Source organism: Poecilia reticulata, chromosome 12 (genome assembly GCF_904066995.2).
Source record: "Poecilia reticulata chromosome 12, P_reticulata-male-v2, whole genome shotgun sequence".
Classification (NCBI taxonomy): domain Eukaryota; kingdom Metazoa; phylum Chordata; class Actinopteri; order Cyprinodontiformes; family Poeciliidae; genus Poecilia; species Poecilia reticulata.
The window spans coordinates 10,504,611-10,529,273 of NC_088841.1; the positions used below are offsets into that span (position 1 = coordinate 10,504,611).

The 24,663-nt window shown below is 39.5% G+C and overlaps 1 protein-coding gene across 2 annotated transcripts; it reads right to left on the bottom strand.

Moving 5' to 3' along the window:
* Positions 1 to 24: 24 nt before the first annotated feature.
* Positions 25 to 17,451, bottom strand: thbs4b (thrombospondin 4b). Of its 2 annotated transcripts, none has more exons than XM_008423732.3 (22): positions 17,106 to 17,451; positions 13,402 to 13,599; positions 12,048 to 12,298; positions 11,840 to 11,942; positions 11,602 to 11,684; positions 11,466 to 11,517; positions 11,231 to 11,382; positions 10,096 to 10,233; positions 7,740 to 7,817; positions 7,477 to 7,629; positions 7,276 to 7,380; positions 7,101 to 7,208; positions 6,437 to 6,596; positions 5,548 to 5,666; positions 4,875 to 4,927; positions 4,593 to 4,786; positions 3,492 to 3,670; positions 2,464 to 2,512; positions 2,186 to 2,382; positions 1,900 to 2,072; positions 1,511 to 1,650; positions 25 to 811 (listed from the first exon to the last, which is right to left on the bottom strand). In XM_008423732.3, exons 1-22 carry the CDS (start codon positions 17,182 to 17,184, stop codon positions 753 to 755), a joined length of 2,823 nt encoding a protein of 940 aa, XP_008421954.1. In that variant the 5' UTR covers positions 17,185 to 17,451; the 3' UTR covers positions 25 to 752. The 2 variants fall into 2 exon arrangements, with proteins under 2 accessions (XP_008421954.1, XP_008421953.1); XM_008423731.3 differs by having other exon boundaries at positions 13,402 to 13,602.
* Between the last annotated feature and the right edge of the window lie 7,212 nt (positions 17,452 to 24,663).

Sequence of the window (24,663 nt, forward strand, 5' to 3'; positions counted from 1 at the left end):
AGAAGCAGAAAAATGAACACCATCTTCCTAAAACAAGGTATTTTATTGAGAGATTGACCTTTTGACCCAAGACACTTTTTCCTTATTTTTGTGGAGGAACTTGCAAATTGCTGAGTGCCAGTTAAAATTTTGACATTTCAATAAGAGAGACCAAAACAAAAAAGTCTATTATATGGGAAATTCCTGCAAAACCACAAATTACACTTACTATCCACTGGAGACAAAGATATATTTATAAAGAAACACACAGGATGTAGGTGGTTGAAAATGACTGATACATATTTGTTAATCAAATGATGCAGGTTGCTAATGTGGTTCACCTGCTTATTTTATATTTCCACCCCAAAAGTACAACTTTAAGTATTATCTGGAGCAGGTTTCTGTTCTTCTGATACTTGTTGCAAAAAGTGTAAACTTCATTATACTTAAAAAAAAACAAAAAAACACAAACAACATTTATCTTTTCTTAACTGAGGCCTTTACAAAGAGGATTAGAGAGCCCACATTTGAATAAAAGGGCACAGCAATGAATCATACAGCACAAAATTGTAGTCATATATGTTTCTGTATCTGTAACATAGTTAAAAAACAAACACACACACAAAAAAACCCCCCAACAACAGACACACACACACACACACACACAACAGACACACACACACACACACAATTCACCACGTTCACATGCATACAGACGCACCCACATGCAGACGCACTCCTTGTGGATCTGGAGACATCTAAAAGTCTTGACTTTAGATTGAGTCAACGGTGTGCTGAGCGCTGAACTCCTGGAAATCCTCTGGGATGGTGTCTGTGGGAAGTGTTAGAGCACAAGTCACGAGGGGAGCTGAAAATAGTCTTTTTGAAACAAGATCAGACGAAACACTTTCTCAGACACGGGTCACGGGGAAGGTGTGTGCTGAGACTGATGAATGAAGTGTCAGCGCTCGTTATGAAACCATGTAGAAAATGAAAAAATAAAAAAAAACTATGCAGTTCAACCATTGAAAGTTAACGCCTCATTGGGATCTGCTGAGCCTCCTTAGATAGCTTTGTACATTGTGTACTAAGTGTGGCTATTTTGTATTATCTACTGTATAAAATCTGACATTTAAGTGTAATATATTTTTAAAATAAAAATAAAAAAACAGCAGTGGCCTAATTATTTTTTACTATTGAATGAACAGCTAATTGCCTGGAGCTTCTCAGTCAATAACTCACAAATCTAATCAACTTGACAAGATTTTAAGTTGTGTGTACATATGTAATTGCATATTAATTGAATGTAAATAACACCTTGAATATTTTTCATTTAGATATTTAAAAATGTATATATTTGAACATAAAAAAAGTTTGGAAGCTAAATTAAGTCCCCATAAGTGTTTTTTATGCATTTTTTTAAGAGATAATTTTATACTTTTCCAGGTTGCATAGTTACCATGGGTGTATTATTACATAAACTTACAGAAAGCAACAACGTAGAAGTGTGCGTGTGTGTGTATTTTTGTACCGTTGCAGCGATATTTCAGATTGGACCAGATGATGTTTTCTTGTGAGAAGCAGAACACGCCGAGTCGCCCTCCTCTCATTGTTGTGTCGATGGTCACGCCAGAATCTGCAACCAGCTGAGTTCCCTCGTAAAACCGTACTCTGAGCAAGAGAAAAAGGGGAAATGTCGTCGCTCCTCTCTTTGATGACATTTTTCGCTCATGTTGACATCCAAGTCAACATGAGAGCTCCATTTAACTTTCTGTTCAGACAACTCGCAACATGACATTTTACTTCTCCTGCTTGGACATGAAAAGAGCCTTACTATGCGCAGGGTACTCTTTTGTATCTCTTAGTAAGAAGTACAATTTTAAAGACTTCTTTCACAAAACCAGAAAGTGCTCATCGTACCTGATGTAGCCAATCTGTGGACGGTGCTGCAAATACCAGCGGTAGGAAACTTTATCCTTCCAGCCGACGTTCCTGGGGTCCTTCCATAGCAGACGCACCTGGTCGTTGGTGTCTCCCGTGTGCCACAGCGAGTTTCTCAAGTGTTCCCCAGGGCCTGACCTGGACTTTACAGCCTAAAACACAGAAAAAAAAAAAACGATACGATAAAAGCAGAAGAAACACATTTCCGACAAGCTGACAGTGCCAAAGCTCTACTGGTGCTATGGAAAATCCCTCCTGCTTTCACCTTAAGCTGGATGCCTGGCTCAGCCACGGCTCTGAAAGGGGTTGCCTGCCAGTAGGTCTGCTCGGTCTGCTTCCACATCACCACATAGAAGGATGACGAGTCCTGGTAGCCAAAGATGAAGCCGGCGTAGTCGTCGTCAGTAACTGTGTTCACGTGGAAAGTGCCCTCGAAGTCGACTCCACTGAAAGCAGTGTATCCTGACACAAGGACATGCATGTTCAGATGGGAGTTTGTTCAGAAAAGCTGACTTGTCATTGACTAAGGAATGTGCATCCTACCAACAGCAAGTCCCGGGTCACTGTTCATGGTCTGAACTATTTCCATTCCCTGTATAGAAACAATGCACATATGATGATTAGACACTTTGGGAGTTTTACATGTCTTAATAATAAGTTGTTGTTTTTTTAAATCTAAAATTATATTATAAAAAAAGAACCTCAGCAATAAAACTGTATTTTGAAATATGTGGTCAGTTGAGCTTCATTTTAATATACAGTAATGTTATAAGGAATCCTAAGACCATATACAAAATATATATTAAGTGTATAGACTTAATACACTTAATGTCACAAAACTCTTTAAGTCTTTTGTGACATTTATCATGTGCGATTAGACAAAGGCAAACAAAACTTTCACAGGGAAAAATACTGAAAAATAACGCCAGAGAAACCCATCTGCATGAGTGAATAAACCCTTTTGTTAGAGGACCTCTGGTGTCAGATTGAGCATTAATTTTTCTGTCTGTCGGCATTCCACATAATTGACTTGGCAATATTTTTTCACTTCATCGAGCAAAACTTCCCCAAGTCTGTCAGAATAGGAGAACGTCTCTGCTCCACAACCATGTTTGGTGTCAATTTTAATTCTGAATTTAACCAAAACTTAAATGTTCTTCTGATTGTCATTTTTTTGTTGATATTAAGATATAGTAAGATACTGTTTTTACTCTTAGTGATGACAAGTATTCAGATTTTTAGTAAACACTTGTTTGTGTTTCCTTTTGGAATTTAGGTTTGGCATCACCAGATCATAACAAAACTCCTGAATCCTTAGTTTATATTCCAGTAACTGAGCTGATGGACAGAGCGGTTTTGGGGCCATTTTTGTAGACAGAAAAGACGATGAGATTTCAAGTAAAGAAGTCAAAAGTGTAAAAGAAAGAACAAAAAAAATAGAGCTGTCAACATTTTGCAAATCCTTCACTACAAGGCATTCCCTTCCATATCCACATGTTAATTAACACATCTAACCATAATCGTGCTTTAACTTAGACCACATTAAGACTCTCAGAAGGCCATAATCTGACCTGGTTGAGGACAACCCAGTTGGGGTCGATCTGGGCGTCTCCCTCAGGGTCCAGCACCACCGTCTGGTAGGCCCTGAAGTCTGTCAGGGTGACCTCTGCGTTCTCAGGGCAATTGTCAATCCGGTCAATCACTTTGTCCTGGTCAAAGTCGGACTCGCAGATATCTCCAACGCCGTCATCTGTTGAACATCAGAGGGGAAGAAAATGAAGCCAAAGTGACCACAACCTTCTTCTTCACCGTCCTCAGGGTGAGCTTGGCCATTACTTTCTTTGCTCTGGGAATTTATTCATGTTTGACTGGTTTTAACTGAACTTTTGGTGAGTGTCATCTGATCACTAGTTTCCCCCAGCTCTCTAATTATGCTCTATTTCATGCTCATCGTTGCTTTAAAATCACAATAAAAGACACTGAAATTGGTGTCTCTAATGAGACAAAATATGAAAAAGCTCAAGGGACATTAATGCATAAAAATAAAACATTGTTGATGCAGTTGCTCTGACACCAAAACAATTAAAAATGTTCAGCACTTTCCAAAGTGTTTGTTTGCGAGACTAAAGCTGGTAAAAAAAAGAAAAAAAGAAAAGAAAAACACATGGTAAAGAACCAAAAGCAATAGCTAAAATGCTAGGGGCAGCTGGCGAATCAAATAAAAAGTCATCGTCAAATGCAAAACATCTAGAAAGTTTCTGTCTGCGCCTGCGATGCACTTCTGAACTTTCCCATCAAAACATTGTCGACCCACTTAATTTCAGCAGACACTCAGCCTCTCTCGAAGACCATTTAACGAGACTAATGTCACAGCGACTTATGAAATTGGCAAATATTTCAAGCGCAAAAAGTGTGCTCTTACTCCCCCCTAAATCGCAGCTTAATCTGCTTGAGGCTGCCAGCGCTTGATCTGTGTGGGTGTAAAACTGGAGCACAGAGGAAGGAACAAAAAAAAAAAAAAAAATGGCAGCCATCTACATTTCATGGAGGATGTGCACACCGAGTTAAATTTTGCCTTGAACAGAAATGCGGGTTTTAGAACTCCAGAACAATTTAGTGATTGCGCTAATTTTACTGCGAGGCGCAGATAACTCTCATCTGCTTAAACTCACTGTTGTCATCGATCTGGTCGGGATTGGGCACCAGCCTGCAGTTGTCCGGTCCCGGCGGCAGAGTATCTGGGATCCCGTCATTGTCATCGTCGTCGTCACATTCGTCTCCCACTCCGTCTTTGTCGGTGTCCAGCTGTGAGCTGTTAATCACCAGTGGACAATTGTCCTTGGTATCCTGGTGACCATCGCCATCACTACAGGGGACGTGACACAGAAACATGGCATTAACACTAATAAACCTCACAGAAACACACATGGTGACGTTTTTTTTTTCTTTTTCACCTGTCTTGGTTTGTGTCGCACGAGTCTCCAACCAGGTCGTTATCAACGTCAGACTGAAAGGGAAAAGAAAGGGGTTTAATTCAACACGTCACACAATGCCTTTTCATTGGATTCATTAGAACTTAATGAGATGGACCAACATGAAGTGGTGCGTAGCAGTGAAGTGGCAGGAAATTATGCATGATTTCACATGTTTGAGAATGTTTTTACAACAAAAAAAACGAGCAAATTGTGGCATGAATTTGTATCAGCCATTCTAACCCAATCCTTTGTAGAATAAGTTGTGGAAAAACGTTGACAGTATTGATAGTTGCAAATCTTTTGGGGTATATTTCCATCTGTATTTTTACTGAGGTTATTCCACCCAGTTAGTGGAATACATAACTAACTGGCTGATGTCTGAAATAAATTGGTTGCACTGGATTTTCAGACAGACAGGGGCTCAGTTTATCTGCACTAATGTAAAAATGCTGTAGCTCATATATCATTTTTATTCCACTATTACTTTATGGTGGTCTATCACATAAAACACTTATAAAATACATTAAAGTACAAGGTTGTAATATAACAACATATGCTATGCTTTTATGAGATGACCTTGACATTACAGGCATATCTGCGCGTGTGAAGAATTAGCTGCTCTATGGTTTATATCTGTGTGACTTTGCTCCACCTGGTTTGGGTTGGGGATGTCAGGGCAGCTGTCACAAGCGTCTCCCACGCCGTCTCCGTCCCGGTCCAGCTGGTTTCTGTTCTGGACACGCTGGCAGTTGTCCAGGAAATTTCGCACACCTATTCACACAGCACACACAGTGGATGGCTGAATTCTTGTCATAAATATGTTAAAAGGAAAAAAAAAAAAGAAAAAGAAAAAATCAGCTTTAGCACAAAAATGCAATCATTTATGGATTTCACTAATGCAGTTATTAAGGTGGAAAGCCACATTGATGAGTCAAAGAGAAAAATGGACAGATGACTAAAATTAATTCCTGTTCTAAAATGTTCATACCCTGTTCTTTGCACGTTGACCACTTGGGGGCACTGTTGTACTTGCTGTACGCGTTCATTCAGTTTGTGCCCTGATTGTATTTTTATTCATCGCATGGAGGCAGTAGCTGCACCACAAACCTAGAAAGGTCAAGCAGCTCAAACAGCAGTGGAGGAAGAAAAGCTATCTTCTGTCCTGCAGGGTTTTTTTGAGGTGTAATCATACCAGTGAATGATCAAAGCGTGTTTTTGCTCTTGGGTCAGCCGGAGATTGGATTTGACTTATTTTTCTCCACCCCCCCACCCTCCATTTTTAGTCCTCTTCCGCCTGTGCTTGCTTATGAATCCCATCACAGTAGTCTCCGGTGATGCATTGAGGCAACGTGATTTGGAGGGATGTTGGACAACCTCATCTGCTTGTCTCCTTTTTTTTTCTTTTTTCTTTTACTTCATAAATTATCGTAAGAACATTTACGTGGAAACATGGAAGATGGCGCAGATAACTTTAAGAGCCTTCAGTGATGTCGGTTATATAACGCAAACGTCAGTGTTGGTGATGTAATTTCTCTTCATACCGTCTCCGTCCATGTCATCATCGCAGGCATCTCCTTTGCCGTCTCCGTCAGTGTCCCGCTGGTCGGGGTTGTTCACCACGCGACAGTTGTCACAGGCGTCGCCGTGGCTGTCTGCATCGCTGTTCCTCTGATCCACGTTGGGCTTCAACCGGCAGTTGTCCTGCAGGACAAATTGAAACTGTTCACATTTTGCAGGTTACAACCATGAGGATTTTATTGTGTTGGGATTTTATGAACTAGAACAATATAAAGTTTCCGTTGGATTATAAAAAACAATACAACTTTGAAATTGTGGTGTGTGTTGCAAGTCAGATGGTGTTATGTCTTTATCAATTTTGGTCTTCTTTACATTTAAGTCTTTGCGAAACAGGACAGTCTTTAGTCAGTGCTGGGTGGAGGACTTCTGTGAACACACACACACACTTGGAAGATTCGGAACTTTACTTTGACTTGGCCATCCTGAGCCAATGTCTAACGCATAAGAATAAATCCTATTAGTGCCCCTGTTTTATTTGACTTACAAGCCATTTCACTTTAGTAAATGATTTTGACGTTTCTGGTTGTAAAGTAAAATGCAAAAAATTTAAGAGAACACTTTTGCAAGGCACTTTATTAATGAATTTTTAAAGAATGCTGATGAACTTCCAGTCAGATTTTGACTGACCTGCTCATTGGGAATACCGTCACCATCTGCATCGTCATCACAGGCGTCTCCCTGGCCATCCCTGTCGGCGTCCTCTTGACCAGAGTTGGGAACAAAGATGCAATTATCCTGCAGAGACAAGAAGGTTAGATAGAGTTCCTTCATGTCGCCTTCGACAGACATCCACTTTGCGTACCTTTCTACAGTTTGCGTCCTTGCACTTGAGTTTTTCATCTGGGTATCCATCAATGTCCGTGTCTTTCCCGCACAGGTATCCGTTGCCCGCCCAGCCAATTCCACACTGAGAAAGCAAATGAAACACCTTTCAGAAAGAACACCAAATACGTCACCGAGTCAGACACCGGAGTGCAGAAATGTGGGCTTTAAAAAATCCTACCTGACAAGAAATAGAGCCATCTCTTTCTCGAATGCACTCGGCGTTGATGTTGCAGGGGTTGGTCAGGCTGTTTCCACAGCTGAGCTCTGGCTCACAGCCCCTCACCTGATCTCCTGTGAACCCAGTCTTACAGCTGCCACAGTAAAAGGAGCCCTGTGGGAGGAATCAGGGCAGCTGTGAATGACTTGGAACAGCAATGTAAATCAAAATGAGAAGAATACGCCCAGCATGATCCGCATGTGTTGGCCGGAGTGCATTCTTACCACAGAGTTGTGACAGATTGAGTTTGCAGTGCAGCCACCATTGTCGGGTCCTTTGCATTCATCAATGTCATCGCAGACCTGAAATGGGTAGAAAAGAAGCAAATGAGTCCAAAATGAATTACAGTGTTTGGCTTTGTGACAAATTCTACAAAGTGCATTGTTTCAGTAATGAATCTGTTGAAAAATGCCCCCGACAGCAAAAAGCCTTCCCCTATGTGGAGTCAGTGAATAACAAATTACAGAGTTAATAATTAAAACGTAGAATATTGTAAATATTTGAACTCCACATGTATATTACATTATGGCTGCATTTAAAATTCAATTAAAAACAACACAGCTTGGTAGTCCTTCAAGACTTGATTTATGACAGTCTGACCTTACACAGGAAACCGTCACATTAGCTGTGAATAATATGCACTAATCAGGTAGAGGTTCAGTCTTAAACTGACACATGGCTAATCCAATTTTTTTTTCTGTGTCATAAAGACATAATGTTTTAAACTTATATCATATGAAATTACAAGAAGTTTGCTTGTTGTCATGTGCAAACATCTTCTACAAACTCTTCTAGTGATTGAACATCTTTTAAACATCTTTTAACCTCAATGCCTCAAAAATAAAAATAAAAAATTACAGGTTTGTGGAATAAGTGTTAAATGGGTCATGATTTAACACTGATTTGACTCAATTGATCATAACAATTTTATAAACAGATTTGAAAGAGGGTAACTGTCTTATAATATGTTGGTTTTTAACTTAAAATCGGACCAAACAAAGATTGCATAAGGGGTTCCTCAAGGCACCACTCTCAGCTCACTTTTTTCTCAGCCATCTTCAGGGCTCTGTGGACTACTACAACTTTCTCGGGATCTATTCTGATGGCATTTATATTTTGGTGTAATCATCATATCATAGTCTGTGTATCCCAAAATATGAGTGTTTGAGTCAGAAGTTTTTAAGTCAATGCAGGAAAGACTAAAATCATCATTTTTGTACCCCAAAATGCAAGAAATGAGCTCTCAACTACAGTTGATGTGGTTATAAAACAACCATTGTCCTCTCCATCTTTTGCACAGTTCATTTATGCATATGCAGCAGACATTGCTTTGGGTTTTAGATTGTTAACCAGAAAATCTGGTTTATAATGCAATTAATAAAACTTTGGGTTTCATTATTAGGTTTTCATTTGGGTTGTGTTTTAGTCACATTAAAATTGAAAGTACTCATCAGATGTTTGACTGTAAATGTAATAACTTTCTGAAAGTTGCCAAACTGAGAAGCAGGTGTGTAATGAGTTCTTATGGCACGAGATCTTGTGATATTAAAATGTCACATTGTTTCTCGTCTAAGAGAAATCCACCTCGCATGTGCTACCTGGTTGCTGACAGCATGACATTGTCTGTTAAATAAGTGTCCCAGATGTGAATCTGAGTGCTATCAATAGAGCTTTAACTGCGTGCAGAACATAATCTCTGAGACTCATACTTCAAACTAACAAAGAAAGAGTTCTTATGTTGTCTTGATAGAGCACAGATTGCTCTTTGGATTGGCTCGCAGCATTCAGTTACAAAAGCTTGTACTACTTTTACATTGTTTTTCTGGTAGTATTTCAAGAGCATATTAAGAAACAAGGACAGGAAGCACGGTGGATGAATTGTAAGCTCTGTGCCCATGCTGTCACTGGGTAAGACATGACAGCTAACGCGAAAGCTGAAATTGTTTTAGAATTTCAAGTCAGTGTTATACTGTTCAAGTAGTTAGCGAGAATATACAAAAAATGCATTGCATTGTACAATGTTCTACCCTGATTACACATTGTACACTTGTTTTTAAAATTAATAACAAACAGAAAAAAGGGATACTTGGTTTTCTATTGTTAAAATCTTGTCTCATCTTGTTTTTGTGAATCCAAAATGCTGTTTTCTCTCTTTTTTATCCTACTGAAAAGTCCTCTTAAATCAGCTTAGCTTCCCCCCCCCCACATTTTGAGACATTTTCTAATTTTTAATTTTTACTTGCTTTTTGGAGAACCGGCTTTTAGTCAGCTATTTCTCTTGAGAATTCACAAGATTTGTTTATTGTGAAGATGTGTTTTAACTTTGAATGTAATTAATGTTTGTTTGACGGAGACAAAGTGAAGATTTGGAAATTTGAGCTTAGAGTGAAACTTTCAGTCTTGTGAAAACACAAAGCAAATCAAATGTTGCAAGCTTAATAAATAAAAAAAATAAAAATATCAGACAAAGGAGTAGGTCGATTTCCGGTTTCCTTTTTGATTTGCTTTCAAGAAAAAAATAATCACTCAAAAAAAAAGTGATTGTTAAATTATGCTGCTTCCTTCATGTTTAACTCATACCTGTTTGTTGGTTTGAGCAAACAAAATGCCCACGCCCTCCACCGGCAGGCCGACGTAACCCAGCGGACAGGCGTCACAGCGGAAGCCAGGGGCGGTGTTAACGCACTTCACTCCGGGGAAGCAGGGGTTAAACTGGCACTGCAGAAAAGGAGGACATGAGCTCTGCTGAAGCAGCAGAAATGTATGTGTTCCTCACAGGGCTTCTCTCTAAAAGTTTCTGGACTCTGTGACCTTTTTGCTAATGAAAGGATTGAAAAAAAAAGAGAGGCTGAAGGGGCCAGCCCTCTGAAATGGGCCAGTACAAACAGAGAAACACACACCACACCCACACACCTTCTTCTACTTATGTTCAGAAGATTTACAAACTTCTATCTCTTTCCAGTACGTTTACCTCTATGCCATGTTTGGGCCCTTGAAGTGTCATCAGACCCTATGCCTCTGATTGATGGTCCCTCTGAGAGTTTCTGTTTGCACCTGCTTCTAAAAGTTCCCCAATATGGCCAAAGAAAAATTATAATGTGGAGGTAAGAGGTATGGGAAATCACTCATGATGCAAGAAAACAGCAATAAAAAAAACAATATTCTGTGAGACCAATGTGCTTGCTTTGATTTAATGGACATCCCTGTTAGTGGTTTTCCTTTCTGAATAGGGATCAGTGGTGTGGAATTCACTGTGTTGTCACATAAGTAGTGACAACACCATCTGGTTTTTATTCATTTCTTTTTTATACTTCAGGATCTTATGACTGCTTATGATTTTCAGGACTTTATAAGTATCCTGTAGTGATCTGACATTTGTTTGTCCAGTTGATCAAAAAGTAGATTATCCGATCAGTTTCACCTTCAGTTTCATGCATCCAGAAGTAATACTTGTAGCAATTTGAACGCAGTGTTAAACCTTAGCTGCATTAACTTGTTGTGTTCGTGCAGCAAAAACTTTTGTCATGTGCAAAAACATTGTGGTAATTGAAGTATTTAGACATAAATCTAAAGCCACTGCATGTAACATGATCACAACCAATAAATAACAGATATGCCTACGGCAGCTCCTGATACAATATGGCCAAAATGTATTGTTATTTAACTGATTTAAATATAGGAAGAAGGGCAAACAAACCATTGAGTTAGACTTTACCTCATCAACATCATCACAGTTGAAGCCATCTCCAGTGTACCCGTCAGGACAGGGCGCACACTCCACACCATTCGCTGTCTCGATACACATATCATCGCGGAAACAGACACCAGGAGCACATCTCGGTTTCACCACCTCTGTTCCACCCAGACCTTGAAATCACAATCAAAAACACAGTTGTTTCACATTACGTCTGTTTCTGGTGAATGAAACCGACACAAGAAAATGTTCTTACCACAAGCCTGACACTCTGAAATAGTATTTCGGAGAAAAGATGTTTCCTTGACCTGAAAGAGATTGTCCGGTCGGAAGGTCAGTGGCGAAGAGGAAGGGATGTAGAAGGCTCAGAGAAACTGTTTGAAGTAACTTACCTGCTGGATAAGAACGTCTTTCAGCTCGTTTATCACCTTTGTTAACTCCAGCATTTGATTTGACAGCTGCTTTGTGTTGACCCCTACAAGAAAGGCAATGTTATGTTGCTTAACCGGAACAACAGCGGGGGATATTCTCATTAACTGGATTCTGGATGTTGTTTTTATGACTAGGGATGTTGTCAGGGGAAGTATTTAGCCTTCTCAATGGGCAATTACTCACCAAATAGATTCTTACCTAAAGTTTGAACCGAATCTCTTTGCTGAAAATGACAGTCTTGCAATGATGCAACGTTCTCAAACGAGTCCCCAACTACCAGTTTCAGCTCATCTAAGCTCTCCTGTTAGAGCAACACAAAAGGTTATGCTTTGTGTGTCTGTCTTTGAACATATCAGAGACAGAAAGTTGGGCCTTCAGCACGGAGTTACTGTAAGGAACATGTTACCTGATCCCTGGCTTGCATTGTCTTTAGCTCCACCATGCCGTATCCCGCTGGCAAACCCTGGAAGGCGGCAGGAAGATCCCGGACCGTCTCAACCAGCCTGCAGTCCAGATGTAGCTCCACCCCGCCTGGACCCTGCTGTTGCAGACCCTTCAAGTGGAACAACAGCCGGTGCTGCTGGCCGTCCGCCAGCACAAGGTTGTTGAAGCTAACGGAGCTCATTCTCTTGTCAGTCCGCAAGTAACGTAGCACAGCTTGGAGAAATTACAGCCATGTAGGAGACAGAAAAAAAAGAGGGAAAGTATGAGAGCATTTACTTCCACAATATGACAATTACTGTATTTTCCGCACTAAAAGGCGCACCTAAAAACCTTCAATTTCCTCAAAAGCTGACAGTGCGCCTTATAATCCGGTGCGCCTTATATATGGACCAATATTGAGCCACAACAGGTCTAGCAACTACGGTAAGCAGCCGCCGACTTCATTTTCGCCCATAAAAGAAGAAGCGCGCGGTGCATGCTGGGATAGTTGTCAGAAGCTGGTTTGTTAATAAAGTTTGACTGACCTATATCTACCTACCGGCTGTCTAGAATCAGGTCCTGCAGGTCATTTAGCACCACGTTCTCCACAAACATGCTGTGCGCGAACGGAGAAGGGTGACCATTGTCCGGCCACGCCCCGGCCTAGTCGTGGAAGGCTCTCCTCGCTGACTGGAGTCGGACTGTTTTGTTGACATTCCCTTTTAGTGCAGCTCCATCTAGTGGATGCATAATGTAGCTCCAGCCTCTACTGTAGCGTCTATTCTATGAGCTTTATAATGCGGTGCGCCTTATATATGAAAAAAGTTTTAAAATAGGCCATTCATTGAAGGTGCGCCTTATAATCCGGAGCGCCTTATAGTGCGGAAAATACGGTACATGCCGACATGTAAATTATGTTATCCTGCCTTAATGTTTGCTATTTTCTTCCACTTTATTTATGCTAAAATGATCAAAATATGCTCCTTTTGCCAAATTAATTATTTTGTGTCAAAATAATTAAAGTTATTTTGACACAAAGTTAATATAGATGTAAATATAAAAAGTCAGAATCTCTTCAAATACCAAACAAAGTAACACAATTTTTCTTCTGTAAACACAATATTGACCTTTGTTTGTTTTTGTCTTGCATTTACTCCCTGTTGCATTTGATCAGTTGTCAAATAGCATTCAGCTAAGAGTTGAAAAACGCGGGTCAAAAGATAATTTTTTTTTGAGAATTACTGATGCAGAAGAATTTCTAAAAATGTGAAATATTTATACAAAAATATTGATCGGCGCAGCTTTCCAGTACCAGCTCCTGTTTCTTGTCTACTTACCCCGGTTGAGCTTCCCCATTACGGTGAACTCAAAATACTTGCTGTTGTCCCTCGGGTTGAACAAACCAAACAGTGTGGTTCCAGTCTTGGGTTGCAGCTTGAAGGTGGTTAAGATGAAAACCTCGTTCACCCCTTGTTCAGCCAAACCTCCCTGCAGCAGGTCTGGCAAGCAGTCAGGCGAGGTGAGCAGATCGTAGACTGCTGACAGGGAAAGAGAAATGAAGCACACAAGCAGCGAATGATGGGGTATGAATATTTTGCTACCTGCAGCCACGCTCGGGTGTAAACACGCTTTGAGTCTACAAGAATGTGATGATGATGAACGAGTGTTTGTTGTTCTTGGAGATTTCTGTGCAAACTTGGCAGGATCAGAGGAGGAAATACATAAAAATAGGACTTGAAGTAAATCAAAGCTGTGGACTCAAACCTTAGCTTTATGTCAAGTCTTTAATAAAGGTGACTGAGATCTGGAATATATCTTTGAGTAAATGTATGGTCAGAAGCGTGGTAGAATTTGGGAAACAAATGCAGAAGAGGAACAAAATATTACAAACCCCCCAACCCCCACTAATTTTCATGGTTAGAATTTCCCTTTAATAAAGTAACTTGGGAGTTGTTACGACCACAGAAGGATTGGCATTGAATCTTTAGTCCCCCATCTGCAAACACTGTGAATACACAAGTACCATAAAGCAGTCAGCAAGGGCATCTGTTGAGACGGGGCAAAATTACTCCCAAATGGTTTCAAAGTCTAGACAATTTTTTACTTTTTAGTTTTTGCAAGACTCCCTCAGATGAAAATTCTCTTTTTTTTTTTTTACTTTGAAACATATATTTCTAATTTATGGGACAGAAATGTAAGCCATCACATGGGACTGAGTTGCTGAATGTATGATTTTTTGATAACGTTTTAGGAAAAAATATGCTTCTTTTTTGTATGAAAACCAAGTACAGCAGCTGTGTTTATGGTCAAACCAGATGAAGCTCACAAAACAAAATAACAAAGCAACATCTAGGCCCTTAGAGTATCTCTACACACTATAAACATATATACACCTCATGCAAAGATATGTTATTCATGAGTCTTCCAGACTGAAGGCGTTTAAGGGTCAATGGTATCGTTCACAAGATACCCAGAGAAAGTATTTCATTTCACCCTCCTGATTAACCTCAAATTTCAAGCTCCATAAAACAAGATCAGTTCAAAGCTATAAAGCAATCCAGAGACATGTCCTACCCTCAGAGGCAGCACATAAATCAGACATGGAAGCAAATGGTAAAAACATTCTTTGGTTTGCTGCTTACCTAATTCTTTGCATTTGAGCTTTTGTGTAAAACAAAAACAAATAAAAAATAATAATTTTTTTTCACTGTTTTGTTTTTAAATGATGTCAAACTGTAATGGCAGAAATAAATCATCAGCATTGGAATACACTTTACATAATCTGTCTGACATCTCATTAGGCAATTACTATGCTGGCTAATGAAAATGGACCGATATAAAACTCAAGGCTCTCATTTATGCTTTTTTGCTTGAAAGCAAAAATGTGAAGTCAGGGTTAAGGTACTTTTATGGATATTAGTGGGTAATACTCACATCTTGCAGCAAATTTTTTTGTATGGTTTTAATTCATTAGAACCATTTATCTACTATATCCACAATGCAACTTGCCACAATCAGTGTGTGAATGTGTGTATGAATGGGTGAATGACTGATTAAAGTGTAAAGTGTTTGAAATTGTCAAAGCAGACAAAAGTGCTATACAAGTAGAGGCCAATTACCGCTTGTTATTTATTTTTAAATCTTTGATGTATGGTTTTCATGTTATGCTTTTTATGTTTCCACTCCTGTAAAATTAAAAATAAACCTCGAAAAAGTGATGTCACTTTTGGAAAAGCGGTTTTAGTCTTAATGAGTTTTTTTTTTTTTTTGGTTGAATTATATCATATATTGAGCTCAGCAAAGATGTTCTAATGAATGAATATGAGGATAATTAGGCATTTTCTTATAAAATCTTTGGTGTTCCTTTTTCACAATAAAACTGGCAGCAAAAACTTATTGCAGAAGGAGCTTTTATCATGTTAGCTAGAAATCGCTAACATTTCTTAACGATTTCTTAGGACTATTAAGTCCTAAGAACAATCTAAGCAGGTAATTAAAAAAAACACTATTGGGAATTATTACTGGCAAACATGAATTTTTCATGTGGTACAAATAGAAAAAAAGTCTTATTTCAAAGTCTCTTTAAATGTGTGTTCCAGTGTTGACAGGACTCACTTCCTGTAGCATCTAGCTAGCCGTGTGACAGTGTCGAAGTGACAATATTAGCTTGTAAGTCAGCAGGAATAATATGTGGTGAGTTAGTCACAGATATTTTTTTTCTTGTCTGTAATGGTTGTACGACAACAATATTTAGAAGATTTTTTGTTCATTTGCTCATCTTATTTTAAAACACAGCGTTTTTTGCTGCTGGTTAGCTAAAGTTACTGGTTAGTTGCTATATCTGGTTAGCCTTAAAGAATTTCTTCTTAGTCAAACTGTTTAACAATTTCAAACAGTTTAGGCCCAGATTACAATTCAATTCTAAAACCATATTTTTTAATCGTGCTACCGAACTAAACAAAAGAAATACTTTCACTGCATGAAGACCTCCTTCTCCCTTCTCATTACATCATTTATTTATTTTTCAACAGAGTTTTTTGTACCTCCTGAGGAATTTCAAAACTCACCAACTTCAGCAATCAGCAAAGCCATTGCACCAATCATTCCTATTAAAATCAAACTGGAGTAATAGTTTCAAATTGGTACCACTCAGTGAATTCCAGTCAAGCAAGCTGCAATTTGCAAGGGAAATGACAGCTGATTAATTTGGACCGGTTGTATACATAACGCCAGGCACCACGGGATTTGCGGGGATTAATGAGTGCTTGAAAGGTGAGCCATCAATCACCTGGTGTGATCAGTACAAAAGCTAAGAAATGCAAACATTTCACGGTCAGCGGGTTTATTTTGTGTGTGGGGCTTTGGTGATGAGTGCATGTTGGATTTTAAGTGCGTGTCAGACACAGAGAGAGTGGAGAGTGTGGAGTTCAGAAAATGATCATCCCTGATTATTCCCGTGTGTTTGACCAAGCTAGGAATTTATTTAAATCGAGCCAGAAAGCTGAAACTCCTCAAAGCTGAACTAATCAAATAGTTCTGGCTCGCAGGACTTCAATAGGACGGTTTTTAAAACTTTCATCTGCCTTCATTCGTTTTCCCACTTCCTGTCAGAAACACAAAGAATTATTTGACTACCTCATCTCCTCAACAGTTGACAGGAATATTTAGCATTTTTCTCACACCTCTGTGAGTGTCACTCAGAACGTCTGAGCCTTTATGTTCTCTGGGTCTGCAAATGATATCCGCTTTCACAGTGTCTACTTCACCATTATCCCATGAAATCTAACAAATGTGTGGTGAGGCAGTGAGTGGTGGAGCCATTAAATCTTCTCTGACATATTAGGGAAAATTGCATAATAACAGTGAATTAAAAAAACAACTTCCAAATAAAAAGGATGCCTGTATTTTATTTGTTTCTGTGGGCTGAAATACAGACTAAGCACGTTTAAAAGCAAGCTTTACAAAGGAAGCATTTTACTCCAGCTATTTAAATTATTATTGGCAATACCAATGAAACACAAAATGAAATGATAACACTCACCCAAAGCCTGGGCCTCTGCATGTAAGCACAGGTTTAATAACAGCTGCGAGAGCAGAAGGATGAATGTCCACAAAATCATTTCAGAGTCAGACCTGGAGGTTCTCTGCAGAAGCTTATCTTGCACTGGTTTTCTTTTTTTTTTTTTTTAGATTAGAAGTAAGCCAAGCTTGACATGTCCAGTCTTTCTTAAACTGTTGACTATTTTGTGTGTATGTATCTGATTTGTGAATAAGAAAGACGGAGCAGATCGTAGGAGTGTTGCTAAGGGAGGAGCATTGGGGCTTGAACCTGCTTTTAAACCTTCCTCAGACTGCCCCATGCAGAGAAGGAGTGACCAGGGGAAACTCTTGGCTCCTAGCGGCAGCTGCTGATTCCTCAGGGCTATTTCACAATACCCCCCCCCCCCCCACACCCCCCACCCCCTCACCCGATCACGAGCAGCTCCTGATTCATGGGATCCCAGGTTAACGAGCAAAAAGGTATATTTAGAAATATGGGGTCACGCTTGAGGGGATTCTCTGAAAATGTGATTTCTATATTCAGACAGTGTGAAGAACTGGGGAAATTCTTTTACCTCCCTTCCAGAGGATTAGATGTAATACCTTTTCCAAATGTCCCAGATTTCCTCTCTTGTCGTTGGGCTCTTGCAGGAAACGAGGGCTCCAGAACTCACACCTTAACGAGCCGTGCTAACCAGCTTCAGACAGGTGACTGACTGACTCACAAGGCGGCCAGGTCGTTGGCATGTCTGGGGGAGGCGTTGAGACTAAATTCTTACCTAAAGTTTTGCGTCCTTTGCACGACGTTCGTGTTTCACTTTTATGTCATAAAAGTGTAAGCCAGTTGGTTGGCCAGCTGCTTTTGAGCCCCCAAAACAAAAACAATATTTGTCAGAAAATGTTTGAAACGTTCATTCTCGAAAGTCGACTGGGTCACCACATGGTTTTACAAACAAACACAAACACGAGTGTCTATAGCAACAAACAGCAGCAAGTGACTCATAGTTTCCATACATCTAGAGGTTGTTCTGCGTCTGGGCTGTTCTTTGTTGTACATTGACGTGCACTCCATCCCGGGCGCTCGGGTGGATTTTCAAAATGATCCTTTAAAGAAGGCCCCCTCAGACCCCCGGTGCATAGCTGGCAGCTGCAGCCAAGATCCCAACAAACCACATCAGTTTTCTGGAGAAGCAGGGCTGACTCACGTCACGGTGCGGTGGATGAGGTCAGACAGTGAACAGTGCAGCTGGCGATGAGATAAAACCAGACCTCAGATGTGTCTGACAGCATCCCTTGACTATTTTCATTCGTAAAACTGATATGAGCAAATCCTAAGACCCTTACACACGGTCTGAGCTTTATTTCTTGTATTGTACAGTTGTAAATCACATTAAAGAGAGCGGTATGGATATAACTCAATGAGTCAGTACAAACCATGGCCAAACCAAGAAGAACATTTTCACGGCAATGAGTTCTTTTTGTTCTCCCCAGACAAGGCTAAAAATTAACAACCTTGTGGTGAAGGTCAAGATGACAAACTGTTTGAAAAATGAAAAGCTAACAGTGTTTAACCCTCTAAAAGTTTGAACCCCGCCCAAAAAACTGTCAAATAAGACGTTTAACTGTTTTGAAAAAAATATATATTTTGGTGAAATGCCTGGTTTTCTCAGTTTACTTTTCATTGCAAAAGCTAATTGTATATCTTTTGTAATCTATACAAGATAATTATCTCCGCTTGTCCTCTCAGGTGCATTCATCCATCGGCCCTTCATGCTGACGAGAAGCAATATTGCCTATCAGACATCTTCAACCTGGAGGTGAAAACACTCTGACTCCAGCCGCACTTTGTTGGTTTGTCAGGTCCTTTCAGCTGGATTTCTGACTGACAGATCCGCGAGGTCCACCTGGCGTATTGGCAGCAATACAACAAATAATTGAAGGTAGAGCCGTCGGCATCTTCAATAACTCTTTGAAGAATCTAAATTAATGAGTTACAACAACATTAAATTTTTTTGAATTTGAATTTGAACACAGCACTTACCACTGTGCTAATTAGACAAACGCACACAAAAATTCCCATATAGAAATTGCATTGAGAACCTTTTGGTTGGTAGAGTTTGAAGAAAATGAAGAAAGTGTACTTTTAGGAAGGCAACATCTATGAATATAAAATTGGACCTAAAGTTTATATATATATATATATATATATATATATATATATATATATATATATATATATATATATATATATATATATATATCCAATACAAGCCATTATAAATTAATCTGCTAAACTCCTTCCTAAACCTAAAAGGACAATAACAAGAAGAAAGATGCGTCATAGTTTATGGACGCCATGTTGCTGTAGGAGCCCCACACCGCCCCCTAGAGACTAGCAGAAGATGGTGAGGATGAGCTGCACAGAGTGACTACTGCAAAAGTTGTGTCGGTCTGATTCCACATGCTGTTCTGCTCAGCTACAGGAATTATTACCTGTCTGTGTGCCCTCCAACAATCCCCCAAAAAACACAGCAAAAATATGAAACAGAAGGCAATTCATTCTAAAGAACCTACTCTTGTGTAATAAATACTATCCACAAGAACCAAGTAGGAAAAATCTTCAAACCTACCAAAAATACCAACTCTTCTAATTTACTTCTCCCTCTGTAAAATCTTCAGTAGGATACTTGCCTTCAGTTTTTGCCATCTTTAGGTCACAAATGAACTTGTACTTTAAACACTCAGACCTCTACTGTGGCTTTTTATTGTTTCTCTGCTGTTGGATCTCAGAACAAGCAACAAGCTAATTTTCTGAGAGTTCAGTGCTTGAAGTCTACTAATGCCCTTGAGTAATAAAATGACTGCTAGTTGAATAAATTAGGCTCTTAGGCATGTGTGTTAAGGTGAGAATTACTGTTTATCTTGCATCTTCCTGTGTTGCCCCATGATGGACAGGCAAATTGCCCAGAGAGCACTCCACTTCTTTTCCATCCAGCCTTGGAGACTGATGCAAGTTTCCCCGACAACTTTGCAAGATTCAGAAATTACAGTATCGCACTGAGAATATTCGTACATTAAGACTTGCATCAGAAACTTTTTGAAATCTCGTGTTTGCGGGATGGGCCCAGGATTTTATAGCAACAGCTGGAGGTGACCATGATGAGTACACCTTGCTCCTTTTGCTCAGTCCTCAAGTGCTCATTATGCTGTGGGACTCAGAGTGTCACAAGCTGTGATAGGTCCAAACCGATGAGGTTATGTAAAATCGGTCCATCAGTACATCAGAGGGTTCTGATCCAACACCTCATTAAATCTTCTGCATCTATCAAAATCTTACCCCAGCCCAAAGATGGGACGCGCTCCAAAACGTGAAATTGCAGCATTAAGTAGCCGGATTTTTAAAATGTGTATGTATATTTGAGTAGTTCTGAACCTAAGGCAATGGATTCGTGAAATGACCCACATCCTGTACCATATTTAGTCTCTGTGCTCTTCAGCCAAATTGGCATTTCATGGTGGATGAAACACTTGAATTTCCTGGAATTGCCTAACACAGAGTGGAGGGAATGAATATAAACCAGCCATCAAATGTTTCTGGCTCAAAGTCAAAATTTATTCTAAGAAGAAGAACTGTGTTTTGGGTTTGTTATTTTTATACCACTGACAGCTTATATCCTGTGTCCTTTTATGTGTTTCTGTGAGCTGGAGTAAATGCTACCTGCTCATTGGGATTTGTTGTACCATTTCTTTGGAAGTAGCAGGAAATCATTGCTGGAGTTTTAAAAAAAAATCCCTTTCACCTTACTGAATCACTTCCCCATAATTCTCTGCAAAATCACTCAGGAGCATTTGCGTTGTGGACACAGTAACATAAAGCTGCACGTCTTAGAAAACCGTGGCTATTAAGATGAAGGATTAATGGTGGAAGACGTTTTCTGAGAATAAAGTGCAGGGAACGAACACATAATTTCTAAAACAACAGACAGTGTGGTTTGAGCATCTTAGGAAGTTATTCGGTATTATGCAAGGGTACTCGATAAAAGCCCCCGCAAACCCACTGTCTGACTGATGGCTTCTCCAAGTCTAAACTATGAGTTCAGTTTCAGATATTTTCAGAAGTTACAGCTGCTCTTCCAGTCATTCACAACAGCTGCTTCAGATTACTTATTCGTTTCACCTCAGTGATTGTTTCACAGACTCCCAGACACCTCCAAGTGTAGAGAGACACAGTTATAAATCACCTCCATTGATACTTGACACTAAGTCAGTCACACAGCTCGGCACATACATCTTTGCTTTGCACAAGAACATCCCTGTGTAACCTTTTGGCACTTTTTTTTACTGCTCTCTTTCATATTTTCTTTTAGAGAATCCACTCCATTAGCAACTGCTAATGGATATGGTGTGAGGAACTCTTCAGAATATAGATCTTATAAATCCATCTGAATCTCCTTCATCTGCTTCCATTGGAACTCATGAGAAGATTCTGACATCTGACAAAAACTGACTGTTTTTTTTTTTTTTTCGAAACTGAGTGAGACACGAAACCGAAATTGGTCGTGTTGGAGAACGGCATTTAGAGGGATTGAGCTGCAGGAATTTCCAACAAATCATGTAATTGTGTTTTACATGTGGCAACAAATTACTGCATTGGTAGGAGTAGGGTTAGCAGACAGAGGCTCATAGGAGAATGTGCTATAACTAGCTAAACTTTTGCGCCACAAAGTCAAGATCCATGTTTGGCATAATAACAGTAACACCAAGAATCTCCAAAAAAACAGTATACCTATAGTTAAATATGTTGGTTTGACATAAACGTTATACAATAACCTCAGGAAGGCTCAGGACAAGACATTTCTTCAAAACCTGACAGATTGTGAGAATTTTAGAAAAGGTGAAGTGAGCAAATGTCTAAATGACAACACACACAAAAAACTTTTTCAGACTGAAGTAACTTTACAGGATATAGCATTACTTTAAGTGTGCACACAGTTATGCAGCCAGGTTATTGCAGCGTTTTCCTATTTCCAATAACATATTTATTTTTTTTCCTGTTAAATTCTACAGAATATTTCTGACATAAAAGGTGCAAAAACAGTGTAAATGGTTTAGAGAGGAAAGCAGTGGGAGTAGGGGCCTTTATTAGTCACACAAATTTCATCTCACTCAGTTTCGTTTTCACTAAATTTTTCATAAAGGTTGCTCAAAAGCAAAACACGAGTGGAACCGTTTTCAGGAAGCGACGAAAAAAACCCCCAACAAACCTACATGATCCCGAGCCGCTTGTTTACACAAGCGCAGACAGCAGCGCATTGTGCTTCACTGAGTCTTATTCCATGTGCTCTTATTAGTCCCTCAGACTCCTGGCACATCGTGACCTACCGTGTCTGAGCTACAAAGGTCCGCAGTGCAGAGGGAAACCGAAAAGAGGAAAGGGGAACACACTGTGTCATTTGTTCAGACACAGTGCAGCTCACGTTCATGCCCAGGCCACCTTCACTCTGCATGACTGACTGCTGGGAGGAGAAAAGAGCTGTATACCTACAACCGCACGTGGAAGCAATTATTTTCCCTTCCTAGTGTATAATTACGTGCAGCAGATACAAGATGACAAGCACATGTTTAGCAAAAAAAACAACAAAAAAAACAAAAAAAAAACACGTTTTTTCAAGCCATCCAATTCAACCTTGTGTGTTAGGTCAGATTTAATGATACAAATGGGTTTTGAAAAGAGCCAGGGAATTGCAGAAAGCTTTGGTAATTTGGAACGTATTTAGGAAACTATCAGCTGATATTTGTACTATTTTGAACTAGCTTGGTACAGAAAGTAGTAACAAAAAGTGTAAAAATTAAACTGCTTGGTTGCACAGTTGAAACCAAATGTTTCCATTCATGTGTTTAAAGTACATTACCTATCTAACATTTTTTTCGGTATTATTCAAGCAAATTGAAATACTTTTGCTCGTTCTAGCTGATCTACAACAGGAAATATTTTGTCTGATTTAATATCAAGTCATTGAAAAAAAAAAAGGTTATTTGTCTTTTTGTACAGTGCGTGTAAACATCTGGTTTGAATTATATGTCTGCTGTAGCCCGTATGTCTAATTTCTGAGTGAGAAGGTGCGGGCATATTCTGCAGAACAATAACTCAGTATCCTTCAAAATAAGTCTTTCAGGAAAGGGAAACAGCCCACTGGCGCACATGGTAAAGTCGAGTTCCTTGAGACGTCGAATCAAATAGGTGATGATGTTTTAATGTCAAAGCGCAGACGTTGTGCAAGTTTAACTATACTCTTTTGTTACATCCAAATTCTTTGAAACTGAACTCGCGATTTCCTGTCTAGCAGCATGGAAGTGAGAAGATAATGTGTTTCCCAGAGAGACAGATGTGGAGTCCAGGAAATGAACACACTTCTTTCAAGTCCTGTTGGAGCTTCGGCTACTTTCAAGAACAGGATTACAGTTTTCTTTCATAACTGCAAATGCTCGAGCTCTCTTTTATCACTTCTTTCCACACGACTCCCAAAGCCTATTCTGACACATGTATGGAAAATCACAGATGGTGTTAAAGGCAGCTCTCTGTAGTAATTGTTGCCGTCTTTCAGGGAGGATATTAAAGGGGTCGACAGATTTTTACAGGCTCCTCCCTGCGGAGAAGATGTCACAAAAGATCACAGCGAGGGGGAATATAACTTTAAGAACGTGATGATTTACACCGGTCTGTTCCACCTGTGGCTGTCTGTTAGTCTTTAGCCGAGGACAAATGGCTCACGAGGCTGGAAAGCAGAGAGCACTTTTATGTCAAAATATATGACCATTTTTTCTTGCCCTTTTACTCGTCTGTTAGCAAAATAATCCTATCACAAGGCTGGATTTTGCTTAGGGAAATATATCATCAGTTTGATATTGGTTGAAATTTGTATCACTTTGTTTAAATTTGCAAAGTAGTGTATTATTCTTGGCAGGAGTCTGCTCTCTCTAAGAGCTTTTCTGGTTTTCAGTGTCTTTATTAAGGTTTGAGGATAGGGGTTGATAAAATATGGTTATTGAGAAGAGAAAGAGAAACAGATTTCACCAGACAGTGCTGGAGAGGCAGTTAATATGCTGCTCTTGGTTGAGATGTCTCCATGCCTTAATCACTTTACTTTTGATATTTAGGAATATCTGCAAACACAAGAAAGGTGCATAAAACACAGATGCAGCACTGTTTGACAGCGCTGTTAATAAATAGTTCAGTGTAGAGTATTTGAAATGTATTTGTTTCCATGGACCAGGACTAAGATTTATATTTCTGACTCACTGTTTGAGTCTGGATCTAAACTCAGAGAAGCAGGACTGAAAATTGTGACCTTTTTTTAACATGTGAGTGCTTTGGTCTGACTGTAAATGTGATGCATTGGTAGTTTAGTTCATTATGGTTGTATTTCTAACAAATTAGAGACCAAAGAACATCTTAGTGACAGTCAAACATGGTCGTGTGATGGTCTGGTTGAAACACACTTGGGTTATGAAGTAGGACAGTAATGGAAAAGCACACCAGCAAGTCCTGCCTGGAAGAA

Bases quoted from the DNA above. Each gene is read 5' to 3' on its own strand.
- thbs4b (XM_008423731.3), bottom strand. From the start codon at position 17,184: ATGATTTTGTGGACATTCATCCTTCTGCTCTCGCAGCTGTTATTAAAC. The intron at 11,518-11,601 runs GTAAGTTACTTC...AATCTCTTTCAG, and splicing joins AAGACGTTCTTATCCAGCAG to GTCAAGGAAACATCTTTTCT. The intron at 7,630-7,739 runs GTAAGAATGCAC...TTCCTCCCACAG, and splicing joins CAATCTGTCACAACTCTGTG to GGCTCCTTTTACTGTGGCAG.